General features: G+C 44.5%; 1 protein-coding gene across 1 annotated transcript; it reads right to left on the reverse strand.

Annotated features, from left to right (window-relative positions):
• Positions 1-698: 698 nt before the first annotated feature.
• LOC120677449 (cysteine-rich receptor-like protein kinase 10) lies at positions 699-10920 on the reverse strand. Its single transcript, XM_039958603.1, has 5 exons — positions 10538-10920; positions 2837-3044; positions 2486-2723; positions 1712-1865; positions 699-1316 (listed from the first exon to the last, which is right to left on the reverse strand). Exons 1-5 carry the CDS (start codon positions 10676-10678, stop codon positions 960-962), a joined length of 1098 nt encoding a protein of 365 aa, XP_039814537.1. The 5' UTR covers positions 10679-10920; the 3' UTR covers positions 699-959.
• Between the last annotated feature and the right edge of the window lie 11967 nt (positions 10921-22887).

The raw sequence follows: 22887 nt of genomic DNA on the forward strand, positions 1-22887 counted from the left end.
GTCACATACGCTAGAAATACGCATAGCCATACGTATAAAAACGAAAAGAAAAGAAACAAAAAGAAGAAAAAACATTTAGTGCCGGCTAGTAATACCAGCCGGCACTAACCTTGCTGTCAGGACTCGGGCGGGGGCAGGCACGTTAGTGCCGGCTGGTATTACGGACCGGCACTAACATACGCACGTTAGTGCCGGTCAGAGTAGCCGGCACTAACGTCTGTCACGTTAGTGCCGGCCACAGGGACCGGCACTAAGCCGTCCTGTGACCGGCACTAATGTGCCGTTCTCCAACAGTGTATCTCCTATCCCGCTCATTAAGCTTCCGCATTTCTTACTAGCATTTTGTGTGCCTTTACTTTCATAGAATAGTTTCTTGATAGGAAAAGCTATAGGTTGCTAAACTCTTTTGGGATAGGGGTTTCACACTAGAACAACCTAGTTGCACATCTAGATAGCATGTTTTAGTTTAAGTTTTGTGCAAACTAGTTGGAGCCATAGGTCAAAGTTTTTATTAGTGCTTAATTCACCCCCTCCCTCTCTTAGGCTAGAGCACCCGATCCTTACATAGGATCGGAGAACCTAGGTTTCTCATGCCAATCAACAATAAGACTCCTACTATTATTTGCTAACCGTGTAGTGTAGGTGCATTGGGAAGAGTATATATATCGGACATTATTGGTTAATTATATGACATGATAGATTTAACGAATTTGATATAACACATATAATTCCTGTTCACACGGTTCATATCTCAATATATGCTTGCCATATATATACAAGTGGACTCTACATATCTCAATATATGCTTGCCATATATATTCAAGTGGACTCTACATATCTCAATATATGCTTGCCATATATACAAGTGGACTCTACAGATATCCATAACGTTGGTGCATGCGCGCATGGCCGGCGTGTCAGCTTTGCAGCCTGCCTCTCTTTCTCTTGCTGTCTACCTTCTATCTGGGCTGAAGCTCCGAAATGGTCACACCATTCTTGGATACCGGCGGTGGTTGATTGATGCCGATCCAAGTGGTGGTAGAGGTCGAGCCGGGTGGCACGCGCCTTGTTGCGGCACTATCATCAGATCCAAAGAAGAAGGCCGGCCTAGTAGGCGCACGCCGCCCTTCATCTGGCGTGGAGGTCGGGCTGCTGAGCATCAGAACCACCGTGGAGGCGTCCGGCCTGTCTTCGGGGTTCTCCTGGACACACAGGAGTCCGATCTCAATGCAGTTGAGGACCTCGCTTTCAGGGTACTCGCTCAGCGACGCGTCCACCACATCAGTTGCAGACCCCATCTTCCACTTCCCCCACACCTGCACACGCATTCATGACCAATAGGCCCCTATCGATCGTGTGACGAACAGCTAGCAGCGCGCATGCATCTATATACTTATAGTTCAACGCGCTAAATTAACACGGTGTTCTGTGCCATTAATCACAAGAAATACTACAGCAGTATTACACCCTCCATATCTTTATTTATCATTTCTAATTCAAAAACAAACTAACTGATAAATATTCGAGAACCGAGGAGGTTGTTGTACATACACATTCCGCCTCAAATTGTAAAGAGTTCTAGCTAACTAGATTCATTCGTTCCTCTATATGTGTGTTCAATATGCGTTTAGATTCATAAATATTTATATGAATGTGAATAAATAAAAACTCTAAAACCTTTACAATTTAGCACCGAGTGAGCAGTATTTACATAGCTCAGAAGGGGCGTCGAGTAGTCCGGGCATTCTGACATGCTGTTGCTCCTCCGCCCGGTTACCGTCTCCAGGACGATGACGCCGAAGCTAAACATGTCAGACTTGGTGGAGACATACCCGAGGTAGGCGTACTCTGGGGACATGTATCCGCTGCGTGCATAATCAATCATTCAATCGTACGTGTATTCAAGACTCAAGAGACACAGTAACCGGTATCCTGCAGCTAGGCTACCGTATATACTCCCTCTATCATAAATACATATAAATATATATAGACCCTTTTCTAAATCAATTTTGACCACTCTTATTGTTAAAAGAAATTATAAGTATTGTTTTTCACTAAAAGTTAGTTTATCATATATTACATATTTTTAAAATGATTTGAACATTTTTTATTTTTTAATAAATAATATCACTCGTCAAAAGTTGTTTGAGAAAAAGTCAAACAACCAAAAGCTATAGAATCCCGTCAGAGGCTAGTTCTTGCATTAAAAGGGATTGGAGTGGATTGAGAGGGATTGTGGAGAATTTTGATCTATTATGAATTTAAATCCACCCACAACCCCCTCAAACCACTATTCAAGAGTACCCAAACCAGCCCTAAAAGGGTTAGTGTATGTAAATACCTGGGCACACAGCAATATATTCTCAGCATATATGGGCAAAATGTTCTCTTAAGAAACCTAGAATGAGTTATCATGACAAGCAAGTTGGGTTTAAGTAAAAGTAATGATTATTTGTAAATGATAAGGTATGCTATGAAAACTTACAGGGTCCCGACAGGCCGTAGGGTTACATCTCTGGATTGGTCTCTAACAAAAGCTCTTGCAAGACCAAAGTCAGAGATCTTTGGGTTCATATCTGCATCCAGTAACACATTACTTGGTTTTAGATCCCTGTGGATGACCTTTAGACAAGACTCCTCGTGGAGATAAAGAAGTCCCCGTGCAATCCCGAAGATGATCATGAATCTTTTGCTCCAATCCAGCTGATGTCTTTTCAATGGATCTGATCATACACATTGCGAACATATGGTTTGATTTGCTGCAAGTTCTTTACAAACAGTTTACCAGTTTTAGAAATATGTGTGCTTGCAAGTTATCGCGAATTTGAGGTATTACCAAAGATGATGGTATCTAGACTTTTGTTGGGCATGTACTCGTAGACGAGCAACTTTTCTTCATGCAGGCACGCACCCATGAGGCGCACCAGGTTCTTGTGCTTCAGCTTGGCAACCAACATGAGTTCATTCTTGAGCTCGTGAAACCCTTGGGAGGAGTGCTTCGAAAGCCTCTTCACTGCTATCACTTCGCCGTCTGGTAATATACCCTACAAATAAAAGAATAAAATATTGTTAGTTCGTAATCAATATCTATATTTTTTTGAGTTCGTAATCAACATATTTATTTGTGTGGAGCACGTGTTAGAAGCACACTATATTAATCGAAGTTCTGTTCAAGTGAGCTAGAAGCACGTGTTTATCACGTGAGCTAGAATTTAATTTGTATGATATTGTCTATTTGGAGAGCAAGAAGGTTTCGCATGTTTATTCCACAGATCAATAACACACACAATTATGTCCATACAAATTCTTCAGAGGTGATGAAAAAACTGACATAGACCTCATTTAATTATATTCCTTATATATATGGTACACAACTATGTGGTTGTATAGGGTTCATTGTGTGGCGAGGATGAAGGCACACGTGGTGATGAGAGATTTGACGTCCTGAGTTGATGAGGATGGAACAAACAAGGAGACAAGGTTTCTATTTGTAGTTTTATTGCACTGAAATATAGTGATGATGCATGCATAGCACTTGATGTTTGTTAAATTAGCAATATAACCCAAAAGAAGGGAATAAAACCCAAAAGTTGTTAAATTAGCAATACAACACATAATTCTTCGGTTTTGCTGCGCATATAACCCAAAAGAAGGGAATAAAATGGAAAATTTATTATAAATTATAGTTCACTTTTGTTGTGTAGAAGTTAAACTTTTTCTAATTTTTGGAAAAACACCAAAATCTACAATATTGAATTATGTTCATTAAGGGCATGTACAATGTAGTACTTAGAGGGGTTCTTTGTTGGAATTTATGGGCCTAGCCCAGGTAATATTCATGCAATTCCTAGAAAATCTCAAAAGGCCCATGCATGAGAACAAGAGAAGTGGAGTTTAGTTCCACCTTGCTAGTGGAGGGGGAGAACCGCCTACTTATTAAAGGTGGAGGTTCTCCTCTCCCACCAAGTCATGGAGATGTGGGGAGACTAAGGGAGTCCACACGTGCGTCGGCTCAGCTAGACGCGCGTATGCAGCACCTGTGTAGGTGGTCCGCCAAAATCAGGCCCCTACCCTTGCGGGGACGTGGCTTCCTTTTGCTGTTTTATTTTTTATGACTCGGCTGTCGAGTTGATCTGAGATAGAATTCCTTGTCCGATTGGGATCGTGGTCGCGGCACGAGGTCGGTTCGGGTATCTATATAAGTAGCCTACCAGCCAGCCGCCAGATACATCTCAACCGACCTAGGGTTTTGCCACCTACGCTGCTGCGCGGCCACCGTTGCCTCCTTCATCCCGAGGGCCGACGTGCATCTGCGATCGAGAGAGCAGGTCTCCCGAACCCTTCGTCTTCGAGATCCTGCACTAGGAGTGGGTGAATAAGGTTTTTAGGCACAAGGAGTGGACGAATAAGGTTTTTAGGAAGCACTCCACGCGACTGCTTGTTGTCTTTGCCACGAGTCATCCTCGTACCTTCGCTGCCGGGCGGCATCGTCGTCGGCATCTCCATCAGCTGCTTCATTGAGTCAAATACAGTTTCCGCACCGACTACATCGAGTCATTCTACGTCGACGCCTTCAATATGGGACCGATAGGTACGAACATATTGATCTAATCTCTCGGTTAATCATGTTCTACGAGATTTTCATGTTGTTCGTTTTGTCTAGTATAGATGCATGCTATTTTCATCAATCTTAATCATGATCTATATTTGAAATTTAATCTGGAAATTGTCTAATTATTTAACAACCCGAAAAACTTATTTTAGACAATTTCTAGAATTGACTATGGCTGGTTTAGCTGATGCGCTGAAGCTAGATGTTAAGTTCTCTAACCTGCAGAGGTGGCGAGTTAAGGTCAAGCTCTGGCTGATTGCTTTGAATGTATTTTGGGTTAGTGGAGGCAAACCTAAGGATGAACTATCTACTGAAGAGCAAAAGAGGTTCACCGATGCCAACACTATCTTTGTGGGATGCATCCTAAGCGTGCTAGACAATGTTATGTTTGATCATCACATGCACATCAATGATGCTAAAGAGTTGTGGGACACTCTGGAGGCTAAGTATGGTACACCTGATGAGAGAACTAGACTATATCTTACTGAGAGCTTTCATGATTATCAAATGGTTGATAATCGCCTTGTTGTAGAGCAAGCTAATGAGATACAGACCATTGCTAAGGAACTTGAGCTCTTAAAATGTGAGTGTGACCTACCGGATGCTTTTGTGGCTGGATGCACTATTGCAAAGTTGCCTCCATCTTGGAGGAACTTTGCCACAATTCTAAAACATAAGAGAACAAAGATATCAGTCAAAAGTTTGATAGGTTCTCTTGATGTTGAGGAGAAAGCTCGGGGTAAGGACACAAATAAAAGAGCCAAGGGCCAGTGCAGTGCCAACATGGTTCAGAAAAAGCACAGCAAGAATAAAGGGAAGAACAAGCCTAATAAGACTACCAACTTCAAGAAGAAGAAGGTGTACAAAGCTAATTTGACATGCTTCACATGTGGTGAACTTGGGCACTTTTCCAAGGATTGTTCTCAATGGGTGGATTGTCGAGGGAAAAATAGCAATGATGTCAACAAGGTGGCAGCTAGCAATGCTGAAGCAGGGTATGGTAATCTACCTACTATACTTTCAGTATTTCAATCTCCTAATTGGTGGATTGATATGGGTGCTAATGTTTATGTATGTTTTGACATTAATATATTCACTTCTTATTAGGCCACGCAGGGTAGCTCCGACTTGATGGGGAACGGGTCGCATGCTTCTGTTCTTCGCGTTGGCATGGTGGATCTGAAGTTTACTTTAGGGAAGATCATGCAGCTAAAGAACGTAAAGCATGCCCCGTCTATGAACAAGAATCTCGTTAGTGGTTCTTTTCTGTGTAGAGAAGGGTTTAAGGTAGTGTTAGAGTCTAATAAAGTCGTTGTTTCTAAACATGGATTATTTATTGGTAAAGGCTATGAGTGCGGAGGCTTGTTTCGCTTTTCTCTTTCAGATTTTAGCAATAAGTGGTTGAACCATATTTGTGGCGGTGTGGATGATATTGCGAATACATGGCACTCTCATTTATGTCACATTAATTTTGGCCTTATGAATCAACTTTCCAGTATGCTTTTAATTCCAAATTTCACCCTTGCCAAAGGTTCTAAGTGCCATAGTTGTGTGCAATCAAAGCAACCTCGGAAGCCTCATAAGGCGGCTAAGGAGAGACATTTGGCACCTCTAGAACTCATACACTCTGACTTGTGCGAGATGAATGGTTTGTTGACTAAGGGTGGAAAGAGATATTTCATGATGTTGATTGATGATGCGACTAAGATTTTGCTATGTTTACTTGCTCAAAACTAAGGACAAGACGTTAAACTACTTTAAAATCTATAAATCCGAAGTTGAAAATCAACTAGAGAGAAAGACTAAACATCTTAGGTCAGCTCGTGGTGGTGAGTATTTTCCTGAAGTCTTTGATGATTTCTATATGGAACATGGTATTATTCATAAGAGAACACCTCCCTATTCACCTGAATCTAACGGGATTGCCGAGAGGAAAACCGCACGCTAACTGACTTGGTGAATGCCTTGTTATACACCGCTGGTTTATCTAAGGCATGGTGAGGGGAGGCTGTGTTGACTTCATGTCATGTCCTAAATAGAGTTCCTAATAGAAATAAAGACAAAACTCCTTATGAGGAGTAGGTTGGGAGAAAACCATCATTTTCTTACTTGCGTACTTGAGGATGCTTGGCGAAATTCAGTGTACCAATCAACAAGAAACACAGCTTGGGCCTAAAATAGTGGATTGCGTCTTCCTGGGATATGCTCAGAGGAGCATTGCTTATAGATTTTGAGTAGTAAAATATGATGTGCCTGATATGTATGTTAATACTATTATGGAATCTTGTGATGCTACATTTTTTGAGAATATATTTCCAATGAAAGATATGCATAGCACTTCTAAATTTTCTTTTGAGTTAATTCCTGAACCTGTTCTACCTGTTGAGTTTTCTGAACAACCTCTCGAGGAAATCATAGAGGAGAATGACAATGAATGTCTTAGAAAGAGTAAGAGACAAAGGGTTGGAAAATCGTTTGGTGGTAATTTCATTGTGTATCTCATTGATGATACTCCCACCTCTATTGCTGAGGCGTTTGCATCTCCGAATGCAGACGATTGGAAAGAAGCGGGCCATAATAAGATGAACTCGATTCTTTTTAATGGGACATTGGAGGTAGTCAAACGGCCGTATGGTTGTAAACCTGTTGGCTGTAAGTGGGTGTTCAAGAAGAAGCTTAGGCTTGCTGGTACGATTGAGAAGTACAAAGCTCGGCTTGTGGCCAAAGGTGAAGATTTGTTTGATACTTATTCTCCTGCTGCTAGAATGACCACTATTCGAGTACTACTTCCCCTGGCTGCCTCGTATGGTCTTCTCGTTCATCAAATGGACGTGAAGATAGCTTTCCTTAATGGAGAGCTGGACGAGGAAATTTACATGGAATAGCCTGATGGGTTTGTGGCTAAGGGTCAAGACAAAAAGGTGTGTAAATTATTGAAATCTTTGTATGGCCTAAAATAAGCTCCTAAGCAATGGCATGAGAAATTTGATACTACATTGACTTCAGCGAGCTTTGCTATTAATAAAGCTGATAGATGTGTATACTATCGCTATGGTGGGGTGAAGGGGTTATTTTGTGCCTTTATGTGAATGATATATTAATCTTTGGCACAAGCATTGATGTGATCAATGAGGTCAAGACTTTCCTATCAAAGTAGTTTGATATGAAAGATCTAGGAGAAGCTAATGTGAATCTCAAGATCAAGCTGATTAAGGATGAGAGTGGGATTACCCTTTCTCAATCCCATTATGTGGAGAAGATCTTGACTCGTTTCGATTATATGGATAGCAAGCCTTCTCCTTCACCATATGATCCCAGTGTGACATTGAGAAAGAATAAAAGAGTTGGTATAGACCGATTGAGATACTCTTAGATTGTAGGTTCGTTCATGTATCTTTCTAGCACAACGAGACCTGATATCTTATTTGATGTGAGCAAACTAAGTAGGTTCATGTCAAATCTGGTTTGTCATGCACTTGAAAGGGTTATGTGCTAATTGAAAGGGACTATAAGCTATGGGATTCACTATTTAGGGCACCCTGCAGTGGTTGAAGGATAGTGGCTTGAACTGGATATCTGATGTTGATGAGCTCTATGCTACTAGTGGGTATGTTTTTACCATTGGTGGTGGTGCTGTGTCATGGAGGTCTTGCAAATAGACCATTTTGACTAGGTCAACCATGGAGACAAAGCTCACTACTTTAGAAACAACCACTATAGAGGTAGAGTGGCTGCGTGAGCTTTTGATGGACTTGCCGATGGTTGGAAAACCAATTCCAGCTATCCTTATGCACTGTGACAATCAAACCGTGATTGCTAAAGTCAATAGTTCTAAGGATAATACGAAGTCATCAAGACATTTTTAAAGATGCTAAAATCTATCAGGGAGTTGAGAAACTCCGGAGTTATAAGTGTGACTTATATTCAAGCAGACCAAACCTGGCAAATCCCTTTAGTAAAGGGCTATCACAAAATGTGATAGAAGGTGCATCGAGGGAGATGGGTTTGAGACCCGTATAAGTTCACATAGTGGTATAACCCAGCCTTTGGGATCAGAGATCCCGTGAATTAGGTCCTTGAAAAAACAAGCTATGGGTGAACTGAGGAGAGTAACTTTACACCCTCTCTAAGTGAAGATGCAATACTCTCAAAAGTTGTAAGGCAGGTTGGTTTTATGCCTTAATGCGGTTCTGTTAGCTTTGATTAGTAAAGGTGTTGTCCTACAGAGCATTCTTGAAAGAACGCACCTATATGAGTCTGGCTATCTAACGTCGCAGTCTATGACATGTGGGTAATCCCTAGTAAACTCATGAAGAGACCAGGAAGTATGATGCACATGCTTCACCTGTGGAGTGAAACCAGGTACTAGTTATGACTTTGAGTGAAACCTGTTCGCATAAAACTTGCAATTCAAGGCCTAGTCCATTGTCTAAGTCGTGAATTGGTGTAGTGAAGTTCTAGGCAGAAGTTTAATTTAATAGTATCTGCTGAAAACGATGGCATATAAAAGTAGCGAATGTTGGCAAATCTCTAAATGGGTATTTGAGATCTAGTGGGGATTATTGGAATTAATGGATCCTAGCCAATGTAATATTCATGCAATTACTAGAAAATCTCAAAGGCCCATGTACGAGGGCAAGAGGAGTAGAGTTTAGTCCCGCCTTGCTAGTGGAGGTGCAAAACCACCGACTTAAAAGTAGAGGTTCTCCTCTCCCACCAAATCATGGAGGTGTGGGGAGACTAAGGGAGTCCACACGCACTCGCTCGCTCGGCTCGACTAGGCTGGGCGCGCGTACCCCTGGCTTTACTGGGCGCAGCTTCCTTTTGCTATTTTATTTTTTTGACTTTGGCCATCAAGTTGATCTGAGATAGAATCCTTATCCGATTGGGATCATGGTCGCGACTCGCGACACGAGGTCGATTCGGGTATTTATATAAGCAGCCTACTGGCCGGCCGCCAGATACACCTCAACCGACCTAGGGTTTTGCCACCTACGCTGTTGCGCCGCCACCGTCGCCTCCTTCATCCCGAGTGCTGACATGCATCTACGATCGGGAGAGCAGGTCTTCGGAACCCTTCGCTTTGACATCCTGCATCGGGAGTGGGGGAATAAGATTTTTGGGAAGCGCTCCGCGCGACTGCTCGCTGTCTTCGTCATGGGTTGTCCTTGTACCTTCGCTGTTGGGCGGCATCGTCGTTGGCATCTCCATCAGCTGCTTCATTGAGTCGACTACAACGTCCGCGCTGACAACATAGAGTCGTTCTACGTCGATGCCTTCAATACGAGATCGGCTCTAGCTGCCGATAGGTACGAACATATTGATCTAATATCTCGGTTAATCATGTTCTGCGAGAAATTCGTGCTGTTCATTTTATCTAGTACCATAGAGAGATGCATTCTAGTTTCATCAATCTTGACCATGATCTATTTTTGAAATTTAATCTGGTTATTGCCTAATTACTTAACATTCTTAGCCAAGAAAATCGGTTTACTTTCACTTTGACATTGGCATCTGGTGCGTAAAAGATGTCTAAGGTGCTTAATTTAGCATTGGTGCTTTATATGTGCTAATTAATTATGTGGTTAAGCCTATCTAAGTACCGATTTGCATTGTACAAATTAGCTTTTATACCGGAGCTGTACAATTAGCTTTTATACCGGTGCTTAGAGTTGTGATGTTATAAACACCTATGTCTAAGCACCCTGCATTGGACATGCCTAAAATCTGCAACAAAATATGTCTAGACAGCGCATTTATTTGACATGGTACATTTTAAGCTTGAGCTAAAGTTAAAATAAGTTTGGCTTGTGATAAAACTAAGATGATATATAATTTGCAATGGACAAAGGAAAGAATAAAGCATCAAGAAAAAAACAAAAGAATATGATCGGGATACCTGTGGACATTTGAGCGGAAATGTACCTTAAAAACTTCACCGAAACCTCCTTCCCCAAGTTTATTATCTTTTGCGAAGTTATCTGTTGCAGCTACCACGGCTGGTAGGTTAAACTGGTCCAGCTCAATGTAGCTAATGTCCTCTTCATCGTTATTATTGTCTGTCATGTTTTACAATCAAGAGACACACAAGCATGACTAGAAGATAGATTGACAACAAAGTAAAATTCACATTTTTTAGAATATATCTTCTCGCAAAATGTTTGTCAAAAAAATTGTCCCATGAAAACCTAGGATGCCAATTGAAAATTTATCGTCATGTGACTTGCTGAGGTATATATTCAAATTTAAATATATATCCCTTCACAGAGTTATAGGTAGCACATCCCAATGGAAAATCCTACTGGTTTTTAAAATATATATTGTACTCCCCGCCCTGCCCTAGTTTTTAAAATCCTACTGGTTAGCTAAGTGTAACGTTCCGTGCCAGCACTAGTGCCGCGCCGTCGGCCCAAGCATGGCACTATGGGTCTGTTTGGCAGCGTGGCTAAACCTAGCCTGGCTAGAAACTTGAGCCAGGCTAAGTAAAGCCCGGGCAAGACAATGCAATCCGGGAGTGTTTGGTTACACAAGTCCTTAGCTCTGGCCACAGTTAGCGGGTGTTTGGTTTGTTTTGTAGGGAAACGGGTAGGCTACGCTAGCATCACTACCGCATATACCCAAGATACTTGCGAGTAGAAGATCATAGATCGTCACCACTAGACGCGCAGCGCAGCGGAAGAAGTCGCGCGTCGATGTAGAGGAAGTAGTCGATCACGTCCCACGAACCGAGCTCCTCGTACTTGATCCCAGCAGCCGATCAGCGCAGCAGTCGCAGCAGCGCCTCCACGGAGTCCACACGTACGGGGATGAAACGCCGGGCGTCGGTGTGCTAGCACCGCACGCACGGCAAGGGCGGCGGCCGAGAGAGAGAGGGAGGGGCGGCGGCTAGGGAGGTGGCGCAGCTCACTGGGGTATCGCCCCCCTAGCCCCTCCCTCGTATATATAGGGCGTACTAATGGGCTTCTATCTCATAGGCCCATTAGTAACCCTAATCCCTCTTGGATTAATATCCTATTGGGCCTTTAAACCGTATTGTGATGATGGGCTCTTAGTCATATCACCAACAATCTCCCACTTGCACTAGAGACAATCATACAGGCAAGCTTTCCAACATTCCAAAGCCCTTAAGTGTGTGACCCGTTAGGTTCATGTGTAGGTGGTCGTGATCGGAAATCATTTCCAAATCACAAGTCAATAGCGGCACCTAGCAGGGCATAGTGACTCACAAATACACATAAAGATCATATCGGCCGAACCTTAGATATACTCATACACCGATCCCTTTGCCACACGATACCAGTCAAGCTCAAAGCGAGATGCGTGCCACCTTTGTGATAGCTCGACCATTCTCTCGATCTAATAGTGGATTCTATTCATAACTAACCTTTAGTCATCATGACTAACTCTTTAATCACTTTGGCATGTCCATGCACTTTCAAATCCAACTATCTCGAGGGGCCCAGAGATATCTCTCCCGTTATCTAGGAGGGGCAAATTCCATCTTGATCTGCTCACATCCCATTCCATGTTTCATGACACACATGTAAGCTACTTTTGTAACTACCCAGTCACGGAGTAGCGTTTAGCAGCCCCAAGATGCACCACTACACACAGTGAGAAACAATGGCGATCTCAGGTCTAAGGATCCAGTAGGTATAACACTCAAGAACAACTGATGGCACATACAAAATAACAATCCCAACATTGTCTTGGAGTGGGTCAATCCAACACCATGTTCACCAACATGTGTCCACATCATTAATCCGATATCTCCATATCCATGATCCGTGAAACATGATCATCAATTAATGCATGTGCTAGTCTCAACGTCGTTGTTGTCCCACACAACGACATAAACTAGGGATAATTTAGAATCATATCATTGTCAACAAAGAGTTTCACGAACAAGTCACATACTTGATAATCAATGTAAAAAATAATCATCCATGGAACAAATAACAATTATTTATCATTACATAAACATACTCATGACACAAAAATCTCCCACGCACACTAGAATTACTGATGTAAGTATCTAATACCCATAGATCTCATGTGCGCCTCATGCTTTGGTTGTGGGAGAGGTTTCGTCAACGGATCAGCAACGTTTGAATCCGTGTGCACCTTGCAAACCTTCACATCACCTCTCTCAACAAAGTTACGGATGAGGTGATACTTCCGCATTATATGTCTGGACTTCTTAGTTGTTCTAGGCTCCTTTGCTAGTGCAACGGCACCACTATTATCACAATAGAGGTCCACTGGACTGGACGCACTAGGAACAACACCCAAGTCAGAAACAAACTTTCTGATCCAAACAGCTTCTTTTGCAGCTTCGGAAGCTGCAATATATTCGGCCTCTGTCGTCGAATCAGCCACCGTATCTTGCTTGGAACTCTTTCAGCTCACTGCCCCACCATTGAGACAAAACAAAACCGGATTGCGATTTGGAGTCATCTTTGTCTGTTTGAAAACTAGCATCGGTGTAACCCTTTACAAGAAGCTCATCTTTGCCTCCAAATATTAGGAACATATCCTTAGTTCTTCTTAAGTATTTAAGGATACTCTTTACAATTGTCCAGTTAGCTTCACCGAAATCTGACTGATACCTGCTCGTAACACTTAGAGCAAAGGAAACATCTGGGTGCGTGCAAAGCATAGCATACATGATCGACCCTATGGCTGAAGCATAAGGAATCGTACTCATCCTCTTTTGCTCATCAGGTGTCGTAGCACACTGACTCTTGCTTAGAGTAATGCCATGTGACATTGGCAAGAAACCTTTCTTGGAATCTTGCATGTTGAACCGATTCAATATCTTGTTAATGTACGTGTCTTGGCTTAATCCAATTAGCCTTTTTGATCTATCTCTATAGATCCTAATACCCAGAATATAAGCCGCCTCTCCTAAATCCTTCATCGAAAAACTCTTTTTCAATGAGGTTTTAACGGTTTCAAGCATTGGAATATCATTTCCGATCAGTAATATGTCACACTTACAGTCGACAGGTCTCACACTGTCAATTTGATCGACCAAGTTCCAAACTTGATTATCATGCATGGATTTTAACTCGGATTCCATGGCTTCACGCCATTTGTCGGAGTCGGGTCCCATCATTGCTTCTTTGTAGGTTAAGGGCTCATCATTTTCCATCAATAATACGTGGCGCTCCTCCGTAATCAGGAGGTTGAGCTTGTCAGTAGCGCGACGTGCCCTTATAGACCTTCGTGGGGCTGGTGCCTCAACTACGGGTTGTGCAACATCTTGCACATCCCGTGGATCTTCAGTGGGTGCTGAAATAGTTTCGGGTGTTTCCTGAATTTCTTCAAGTTGCACCTTGCTCCCACTAAATCCTTTTGAGAGAAACTCCTTTTCTAAGAAAACACCATTGCGAGCGACAAACACTTTGCCTTCCGCCTTATTGTCAAAATAATATCCTTTGGTTTCCCTAGGATACCCCACAAAGAAGCATTTGTCTGACTTTGGAGTGAGCTTATCTGACATCAAACGTTTGACATAAGCCTCACACCCCCAAATTTTGAGAAAAGATAATCCGGAACGCTTCCCAGTCCATATCTCATATGGTATTTTCTCAACAGACTTACTTGGAACCCTATTCAGTGTGAACGCAGCAGTTTCAAGAGCATAACCCCAAAATGACAATGGAAGATCAGGTTGGCTCATCATGGACCTAACCATGTCCAACAATGTTCGGTTCCTCCGTTCGGATACCCCATTCCATTGAGGCGTTCCGGGCGGAGTTAGCTGCGGAATAATTCCACATTGCTTCAAATGATCACCAAATTCAAGGCTCAAATATTCTCCTCCACGATCAGATCGCAGAAATTTAATTGTCTTGCCTAATTGATTTTGTACTTCATTCTGAAATTCTTTGAACTTTTCAAACGATTCAGACTTGTGCCTCATTAAGTAGATATAGCCATATCTACTAAAGTCATCAGTGAAAGTAATGAAGTACTGAAAACCACCTCTGGCTATTGAGCTCATTGGTCCACATACATCGGTATGTACAAGTCCCAACAAGTCACTTGCCCTCTCACTATGACCAGCGAAAGGCGCTTTGGTCATCTTTCCAAGCAAACAAGACTCACATGTGTCAAATGATTCAAAATCAAATGAGCTTAACAATCCTTCTTTATGGAGTTGTTCAATGCGCTTCTCATTTATATGACCTAAGCGACAATGCCAAATAAAAGTGGGATTCAAATCATTTGGTCTAAGTCTCTTAGTATTAATGTTACAGACAGATTTATCCTCAAGATCAAGAACATATAATCCATTCACTAATGGACAATGAACATAAAAAATACCATTGCAAAAAATAGAACAACATTTGTTCTCTATTACAATCTTAAAATCACCAACTTCTTCCAAACATGAAGAAGAAATAATGTTCTTGCTCAAAGCAGGAATGCAATAATAATTATTTAATTCCAAAACTAATCCGGAGGGTAGAGACAAGTGGTAAGTGCCGACCGCCAATACCGCAACCTTTGCGCCATTGCCGACACGAACGTCCAACTCGCCTCTTGCAAATCTTCTAGTCTCACTTAGACCCTGCAACGATTTGCAAGTGTGAATCATCGATCCAGTATCAAATACCCATGATTCACTAGAAGATAATGCAATATTTATTTCTATAACATTTATACCTGAAGTGGAAGTCTCACTTCCCTTCTTCTTCTTTTCTTCCAAGTACTTCTTGCAGTTCCTAGACCAATGTCCCTTTTCATGACAGTGTAAGCATTCATCCTCAGAAGTAGGGCCAGATTTGGCCTTAGGTGCTGGCTTTAGCTTAGAGCCCGAGGACTCACCACTGGAACTCTTTTCCTTGCCTTTACCTTTGGGATTAGGAGGCGTCCAACGCTTCCTCTTTTTGTTCCCCTTCTGAATCATCATCACATGATTGGGATTCTTCTTAATGCTCTCCTCTGCTGTCTTTAGCATCCCATGCAACTCACTCAATGTTTTATCCAAGCCATTCATCTGAAAGTTCATGATAAAATGCTCATAGCTCGTCGGGAGCGACTGGAGAATAACATCAGTAGCCAAGTCTTGGTGAAGTTCAGAACCAAGTCTGTCCAAAGTCTCAATGTAACCAATCATTTTGATCACATGAGGACTGACTGGGCTACCTTCTTGCAGCTTGCACGCAAACAAGGACTTTGAGATATTGAACCTCTCAGTCCTGGCTTGGTTCTGAAACATCCCACGCAGCCCCTCGATCATGGTATGAGCATCCGCATGCTCATACTGCTTCTGCAGATCAGGGGACATGGTGGCGAGCATCAGACAGCTGACATCAATTGAGTCATTGCAGTGCTTCTCATAAGCTCTGCGATCAGCAGCAGTTGCATTGTCAGGGAGATCATCAGGATATGGCTGCTCAAGAACATACTCCTTTTTCTCTTGCCTGAGAACAATTCTCAGGTTGCGGTACCAATCAATAAAGTTTGTTCCATTCAACTTTTCTTTCTCAAGAACAGAACGCAAATTGAAAGCGGAATTGTTACTGGCAGACATGATCTACAACATTAAAGTAAAGCAAGATTTCAGCACTAAGTTTATGTAAAGACTTTCATTAACTGATTTAACAAAAGACAACATACTATATCAATGTCATCTTCCCTCTAATGACATATAGAGGTTCAAGATCCATAATCACTAAAATTCTAGTGAGCTTTAGCATCACGGCTAGAAAAGTAGTGATATAGGTAAGTAACAAATTACTAATCACATCTCTATGCGACTCTTGTTTGTTGGGTGGCATCCAATGCCCCGGCCCCAACCCTATGCCTTAAAGCTCAAAACTGTTTTGATAGCTTTGCTGAGTAAACCAATACTATGCTTGTGAATGTCCGACATCCACCCTATACAAAAGTGATAGCTGAGGGTACTCTACTTTGGTAAACCTACCACACAACGATCAAAATTTATAGGTGCAGCTATTGGTAAAAGGCATAAAAAACTCAACCTTTTCTGAGGGAAGCTATTCTATCATGATTAAAGCATCCACCATATGTAAAAGCATGAAAGAATAAGTATGACAGGAAAATAAACATCACATGCATATAATCATATTATATTGTGAATAGTATGGCCTCTTGCATCACAATGGGCTCCATCGCCATGGCTCCAAGGTGACCTCCATTGCCATCCGTCCTGTCTTGTGGTGATCATCATCGCCATCATGATTGAAGCCTCCATGAAAAGATACTAAGCTACTACATCTAATAGCTAGTGAAATAATTACATGAGGATTCAAACATCACAAGTCGACACGCAGGTCGTTATACAATAATGGTGCAACCTCAACCCGGTTGTGTTAACTTGCGACACACAGGCCGCACAAATCATCACATGACATTGAGGCCATACCATTCACATCACACCCTGCAAAAACAAGTTAGGCGTACGACGTGTTCTACCAAAGTAGCGCTTAGGAAGCCGCTACAGCGAGAAAGCAACGGTGGTCCCCGCGGGTCTCAGGGCAGCGCCTTGAAAACCTCACGGTATTACACAGATCGCATCTATGGAATCCCTATGAAAATCTCATCAGAGTGATCGCATCACCTCAAATCCGAGCCATTCATAATGCCTCAATTTTCACTAGGTCAATCACATTGACCGTGCAAACTTTGCACTTGAGAAGACTGCATCTACACATGACCTCGATCTGTTGGTTCAATTGTTGACTATGCACACAGTTAGTCCCGATGGTGATTCCAGCCGGTAGGGACATGTCGTATGCATAACAGAGAAAGAACACAAACTAATCTTTTGTCACATGCCGCGCAATCAACTCGCTCCAGTTTTAACCCCTTATGACCAATTGATCTAATCAAACCGTGCAAAAGTAATAGATCCAATCTACTACAACAACATATCACCTATATGCAAAAGATCCAGACCAAAAACTACGCAAGATGGCTCTGGTACCACTGTAGGGAAACGGGTAGGCTACGCTAGCATCACTACCGCATATACCCAAGATACTTGCGAGTAGAAGATCATAGATCGTTACCACTAGACGCGCAGCGCAGCGGAAGAAGTCGCGCGTCGATGTAGAGGAAGTAGTCGATCACGTCCCACGAACCGAGCTCCTCGTACTTGATCCCAGCAGCCGATCAGCGCAGCAGTCGCAGCAGCGCCTCCACAGAGTCCACACGTACGGGGATGAAACGCCGGGCGTCGGTGTGCTAGCACCGCACGCACGGCAAGGGCGGCGGCCGAGAGAGAGAGGGAGGGGCGGCGGCTAGGGAGGTGGCGCAGCTCACCGGGGTATCGCCCCCCTAGCCCCTCCCTCGTATATATAGGGCGTACTAATGAGCTTCTATCTCATAGGCCCATTAGTAACCCTAATCCCTCTTGGATTAATATCCTATTGGGCCTTTAAACCGTATTGTGATGATGGGCTCTTGGGCATATCACCAACATGTTTCCCTCTCGCCGGCATTGCAGCAGCCTTGCTCCACCGCCGCCGCACTCCACCTCGAGGAAGCCTGCCGTCAAGCCCCGTGCACCGCGCGTGGGAGGCCGCCGCCACCCTCCACCACGGGGAAGGCCGTCGCCGCCCAGATCCGGAGGCGTTCAGGTGCTGGACATCTCCATCCCCAACTCCAAGGCGTGCATCACCTCCAGCTTCGAGGCCGGCGTCGTCCGCGGGCCGCCGCCGTGCCTCGGGTGGGAGGTCGCCGCGCTCCGCCTCGGCGATGGCCGGCGCCGCCGTCTGCAGGAGGTCGCCGCGCTCCGCTTCATGGAAGGCCACCGCCGTCCTCTGGGCAGCGCGCGGGAGGCCGTCGCCGTTCTTCGCCGCGCACTGGAGACCCTGCTCCACCTCGGGGGACGCCAGGAGGAGGGGGTGGTCGGTCGCGGTGGGCGAGCGCGAGAGGGAGGGGGAGCGGCGCGGCGGCGGCGAGCGCAAGAGGGCGGGCGCGTCGGTGGCTTATTTGGGTCAGCGAGAACCTGGCCTCGGGAGAACGAGGGAAATTCTCGTTCTACCTTGGCCTGGCCAGGGGGCCGCGGGAGGCTTAGTTGGGCCAGGCTCTAATCGCTAGCCAATGTAACAAACACAAGCCTTGTGCTTACAGGCCCTATAGTGCCAAGCGTGCCGCGTGCCGGCCCTAGCCCTGCACAGCCTCGCGCATCATCGCTATGCCTCGTCCCGCGCGGCGGCGTCGCAGCTGCCCCCCCTCGTGCGCCATCGCCATGCCTCGTCCCGCGCGGCGGCATCGCTGCTGCTGCTGCCGGCCTCGCGCGCTCGCCGCCGTGCCTCGCCCCGTGTGGCGGTGGCGCTGCTCTTGCCTCCCCTCGCGTCATGGCCACGAGCGCTCGCCGCCCATGCCATGCCTCGGTGTCACCCCATGCCACGGACAGTGCTCGCGCTGCATCGCTCTCGATGTCGTGCCGCGCCTCTGGATAGGGTTGGGGAGCGTGTGTTGGTGGTTGGCAGCCTAGAAAGAAGGGATTGGGCTATTGACGATATGGCCTCTTGATGGATTATTCGTTGGATGAGCTGATTTAAGAGCTAGGCCGTAAGGGAAGTGATAGAGTAGCCGGGCCTTACCGTGCTGTGCCTTTAATCATGTCGTGCTCGTGTCGGCCCAACGTTCTAGGGTGTGCAGTTACTATTCATCTTCTAGAAGAACATAGCCCACATAACTTCCACTGTTTGAGATTCGTGCAAACAACTCAAAACGTTAGATCCATGTCTAAACCCTATCTCCCTCTTTCTTTCCCCCTCTCAGTTACTATTCATCTTCTAGAAGAACATAGACCACATAACTTCCACTATTTGAGATTCGTGCAAACAATTCAAAATGTTAGATCCACGTCTAAACCCTATCTCCCTCTTTCTTCCCCCCCTCTCTCTCCCAGTTGTTAGATCCTCGCAGTTGGCCGCCTAGCGCGTCTGTCTCGTCCTCCGCGCCCATGTTCCGGCTCGCTGCCGGCCGCTCGGCATGTCCCTCTCGTCCTCCGCGCCCAGTGGCGGAGGCAGCCACAGACGATAGGGAGAAGGAGAGCAGGAGACTGCTAGCTTGTCTAACATTTTGATTTGAGGAGAAACCCTTTGTTCGTTTGCCGGGGAGTTAGGAGTTGTGTATCCCTTTTATTATCCCTTTTAGTTTGGGGATGCACTTCGAGTAGTTTAGGTTTTCTTTGTCTTTGCGTTTTCTTGTATTTTATATCATATCATGCATCATTGTCTTTATCAGCACCTGTACACTTACACTTAGCTTTTTTTGTATAGTTGATGCATTTGCGTGTATCTCTCTCTGTTGTATAGATGCTTTGTGATGTAGAGGTGACCATGCTAGCTATGCTCATTTCAATATAATGCACATCTGAATATGAGATAGCTTTGAATTCTTTGAAAATCGAGTTGTGCTCCTGGAGATGGAAGATGAAGGTGTTGATAATGCACTCATCAAGGGGGAGATTGAGGAGCCATCCTGGATAGGGTGGGCCTCATGGCTCCTAGAGATGATGAGTGATTGTCAACGGTGATGAAGGCTCGCCACCCTGAAGAGGGTGGTGAATGGAGATGAAGTCCTCTAAAGAGGGGCCACCCTAAAGAGGGTGCTTGACCTACCGTGGTGGGCGCCGGTGTTTGACTCAGGTACACAGACAAGCGGTCAGTGGGTTGAAAAGCACCAGGGCCATGGTGGTCCAATCTGGGTGCACGACGATGGGCGGCAGGCACTTTGGTGGTTTCGGCGCAAAACCGCCACCTACCCGTTTAAGCGGAAAGGTTCGACGACTACTTCGGAAGGCGCCGAGAAGGATGGGCTCGTGGGCCGGCAATGTTCATGGCTGGCCGTACTGGTTTGATGGTTTGGGCCACAAAACCATCACCCGCCTTATTGGGGTCGGCAGAGGCCCGGATAAGATAGAAACCATAAAAGTCACCGACGAGCACGTGGCGGATATCCCATGGATGCATAGGATCAAAGCAACCACTTGAAGCTACAGCCGCTATTGGATGAGTACTCATATGTATCTTTTCGGTTTTGCCCCTACGGGCATTGAGTCATCTAGTCTAGTGTAGGGGTAGAGTCATCTTTCGGTCAAGCTATGCCTTGGCCTATATATATGAAGTGGGCAGCCTCTTGGAGGCTTACCTCTCCCACTTGGTGTCATTTTGAGAGACTTGTGAGCAGCCAAGTGCTTATTGCTTAGAGAGGCTAGATTAGGAGGCAAATCCCCACTTAGTCTAGATTCCATCTAGCAGGAAGGATGATAGGGTGGTAGGCTGCAAGGATGTTGACGTTCCTTAGCGCCCCAATTTATATACCACAAGCGCACAGATCGTGGTAGCTTTTCCCTTAGATTATTCCCCCAAGGTTTATCAATTCGTGGATCGACAAAGAACTTACTAGGGATTTCCATCTAATCTAATGGATCTATCCTAACATGAAGCATCAATTGCACATATAGGGTAAACCTTTGATAGATATGAGTGATGTACAAAGGTTGATCTCATCCATGAACATAGGCGTAACCATAGCAAAACCAAAGACATGACTAGGCCTATCGTCATCTAGTTGTAGTTCAAGCTAACGAGCAAATAAGTCATGCATCTCAATCAAAAGCATCTTTAAACCCAAAATCTCCAATTCGATCCCTCGATACTCCGCCTACTCAAAGCAACGCCCTGTCACGATGCCCCCTTTGGACAAAAGCACCCTGAAGCAAGTCGAACCCCCTTTGGTAGTTCTGCCATGAACCTCTAGCCACCATGACTACAAGATCATGCTAAGCGATCTATATCGATAATAGATCTAGGATGAAGCAAACCCAAAGAAAAGAACGAAATCGAAAGAGAGAACATGGTCGCTAATAGATTCGGAAGACATGATTATCATTACTCACATAATAGATTCGTTTGGATCGTCACCACCGAGTACATACCATCGATGACTCCAACTAGCTCATGAACTCCACCATGGCACAACCACGCAGGGAGGCCATGGCGGCTAGGGGCGGCCTAAGCCATCTCCTAGACAACTTCGAAGACTTGCGGCGGCCGTCGTCTCCCTCCGGTCTTGGCCCTAGGTTTTCGTCGAGTTCTGGGTGGATGGATGCTCCGAGTTGAATAAGGTGCGAGCTATTTATAAGCCGAGGAAGCCACCGGTCGAAGGGGAGGCCAAACCGCCTCGGAAACGGGCTAGGCCGGCCAGCCCCATGGGCCTAGGCTGGCCGGCCTACCCTCTTTCGGGCTCGCCTCGGTCTCATCTTTCGCTTGTAGACTCCTCGCATCTTCTAGACTCCTTCACGATTGCACCCCTTTGGACGTCGTTATCTTGGAGATATCTTCGAGGAAAGGATAGGATAGGGAATCCTTCCTTAAATCTTCATTTGCTTTGCTTAGTTCCGAAGTATCTTGATCTCATCTTTGTGGGCTTGATCCTTTGGGCTCTCTTGGAGGATGGATGTGCATGAATGGGCCTCAAATCAACATGGGCTTTGGTCCTTCCTTTGGGCTTTGGGCTTCGTCTTTCTCCGTGTTAGCGCTCGATCACGGGCCTCGTCATTTCATGCTCCAAAATATGCCAAAAACCTGCAAAAACAAAGTTCCTCCAAAATATATGTGCAAATGTGAAAATGACCAATAATTAGGCCGGGGTTAGGACGGTTAATGATTTTGATATTAAATTCACGCCATTATCAAGGATAAACAAGGGATAAAATGGGTACTTATGGAGTGCCAACATTCACCCCATGCTTAAACCTTGCTCGTCCTCGAGTAAGTCCATGAGCTTTGCTTATAAAGAAATCAGCGTTGCCCCTCAATGTCCTCTTTGCACTTAGTCATACATAACAAGACATATTGCTCTCTCAAGTATTTAGCATTTAAGTTCATGTTGTGACCGGCTACTTTTTCATTATGGAAGATGGACTAGCAATTAAAGAACAAGCCATAATAATAAATAAATACAATGCTCTCAAACTTAAGCGAACTTCAAACCTTTACCTTGTTTCATCGTGAAGAGTTTTCAAAAGAATGCATATCAAACATAAGTGAGGTTCTCTTGCAAAAGATCATGGAAATACTCATCTCATCAAGTCGCTCAAGCCTACATTAGATTGTCTTCAACCTATTCTACCCATATATAAAAGTGGAAGGCTTATGTGGAGCTTGGTAGGTAAAAACAATCCTAGCAAAACATTATACTTGAAATATTATCAAACTAAGAGAGATCTAATGGAATTACCGAGACTAGTCAAAAAGGCCATTGGAAAATAATGTTGG

This window comes from Panicum virgatum, chromosome 6N, assembly GCF_016808335.1.
Source record: "Panicum virgatum strain AP13 chromosome 6N, P.virgatum_v5, whole genome shotgun sequence".
NCBI classification, from domain to species: Eukaryota; Viridiplantae; Streptophyta; class Magnoliopsida; order Poales; family Poaceae; genus Panicum; species Panicum virgatum.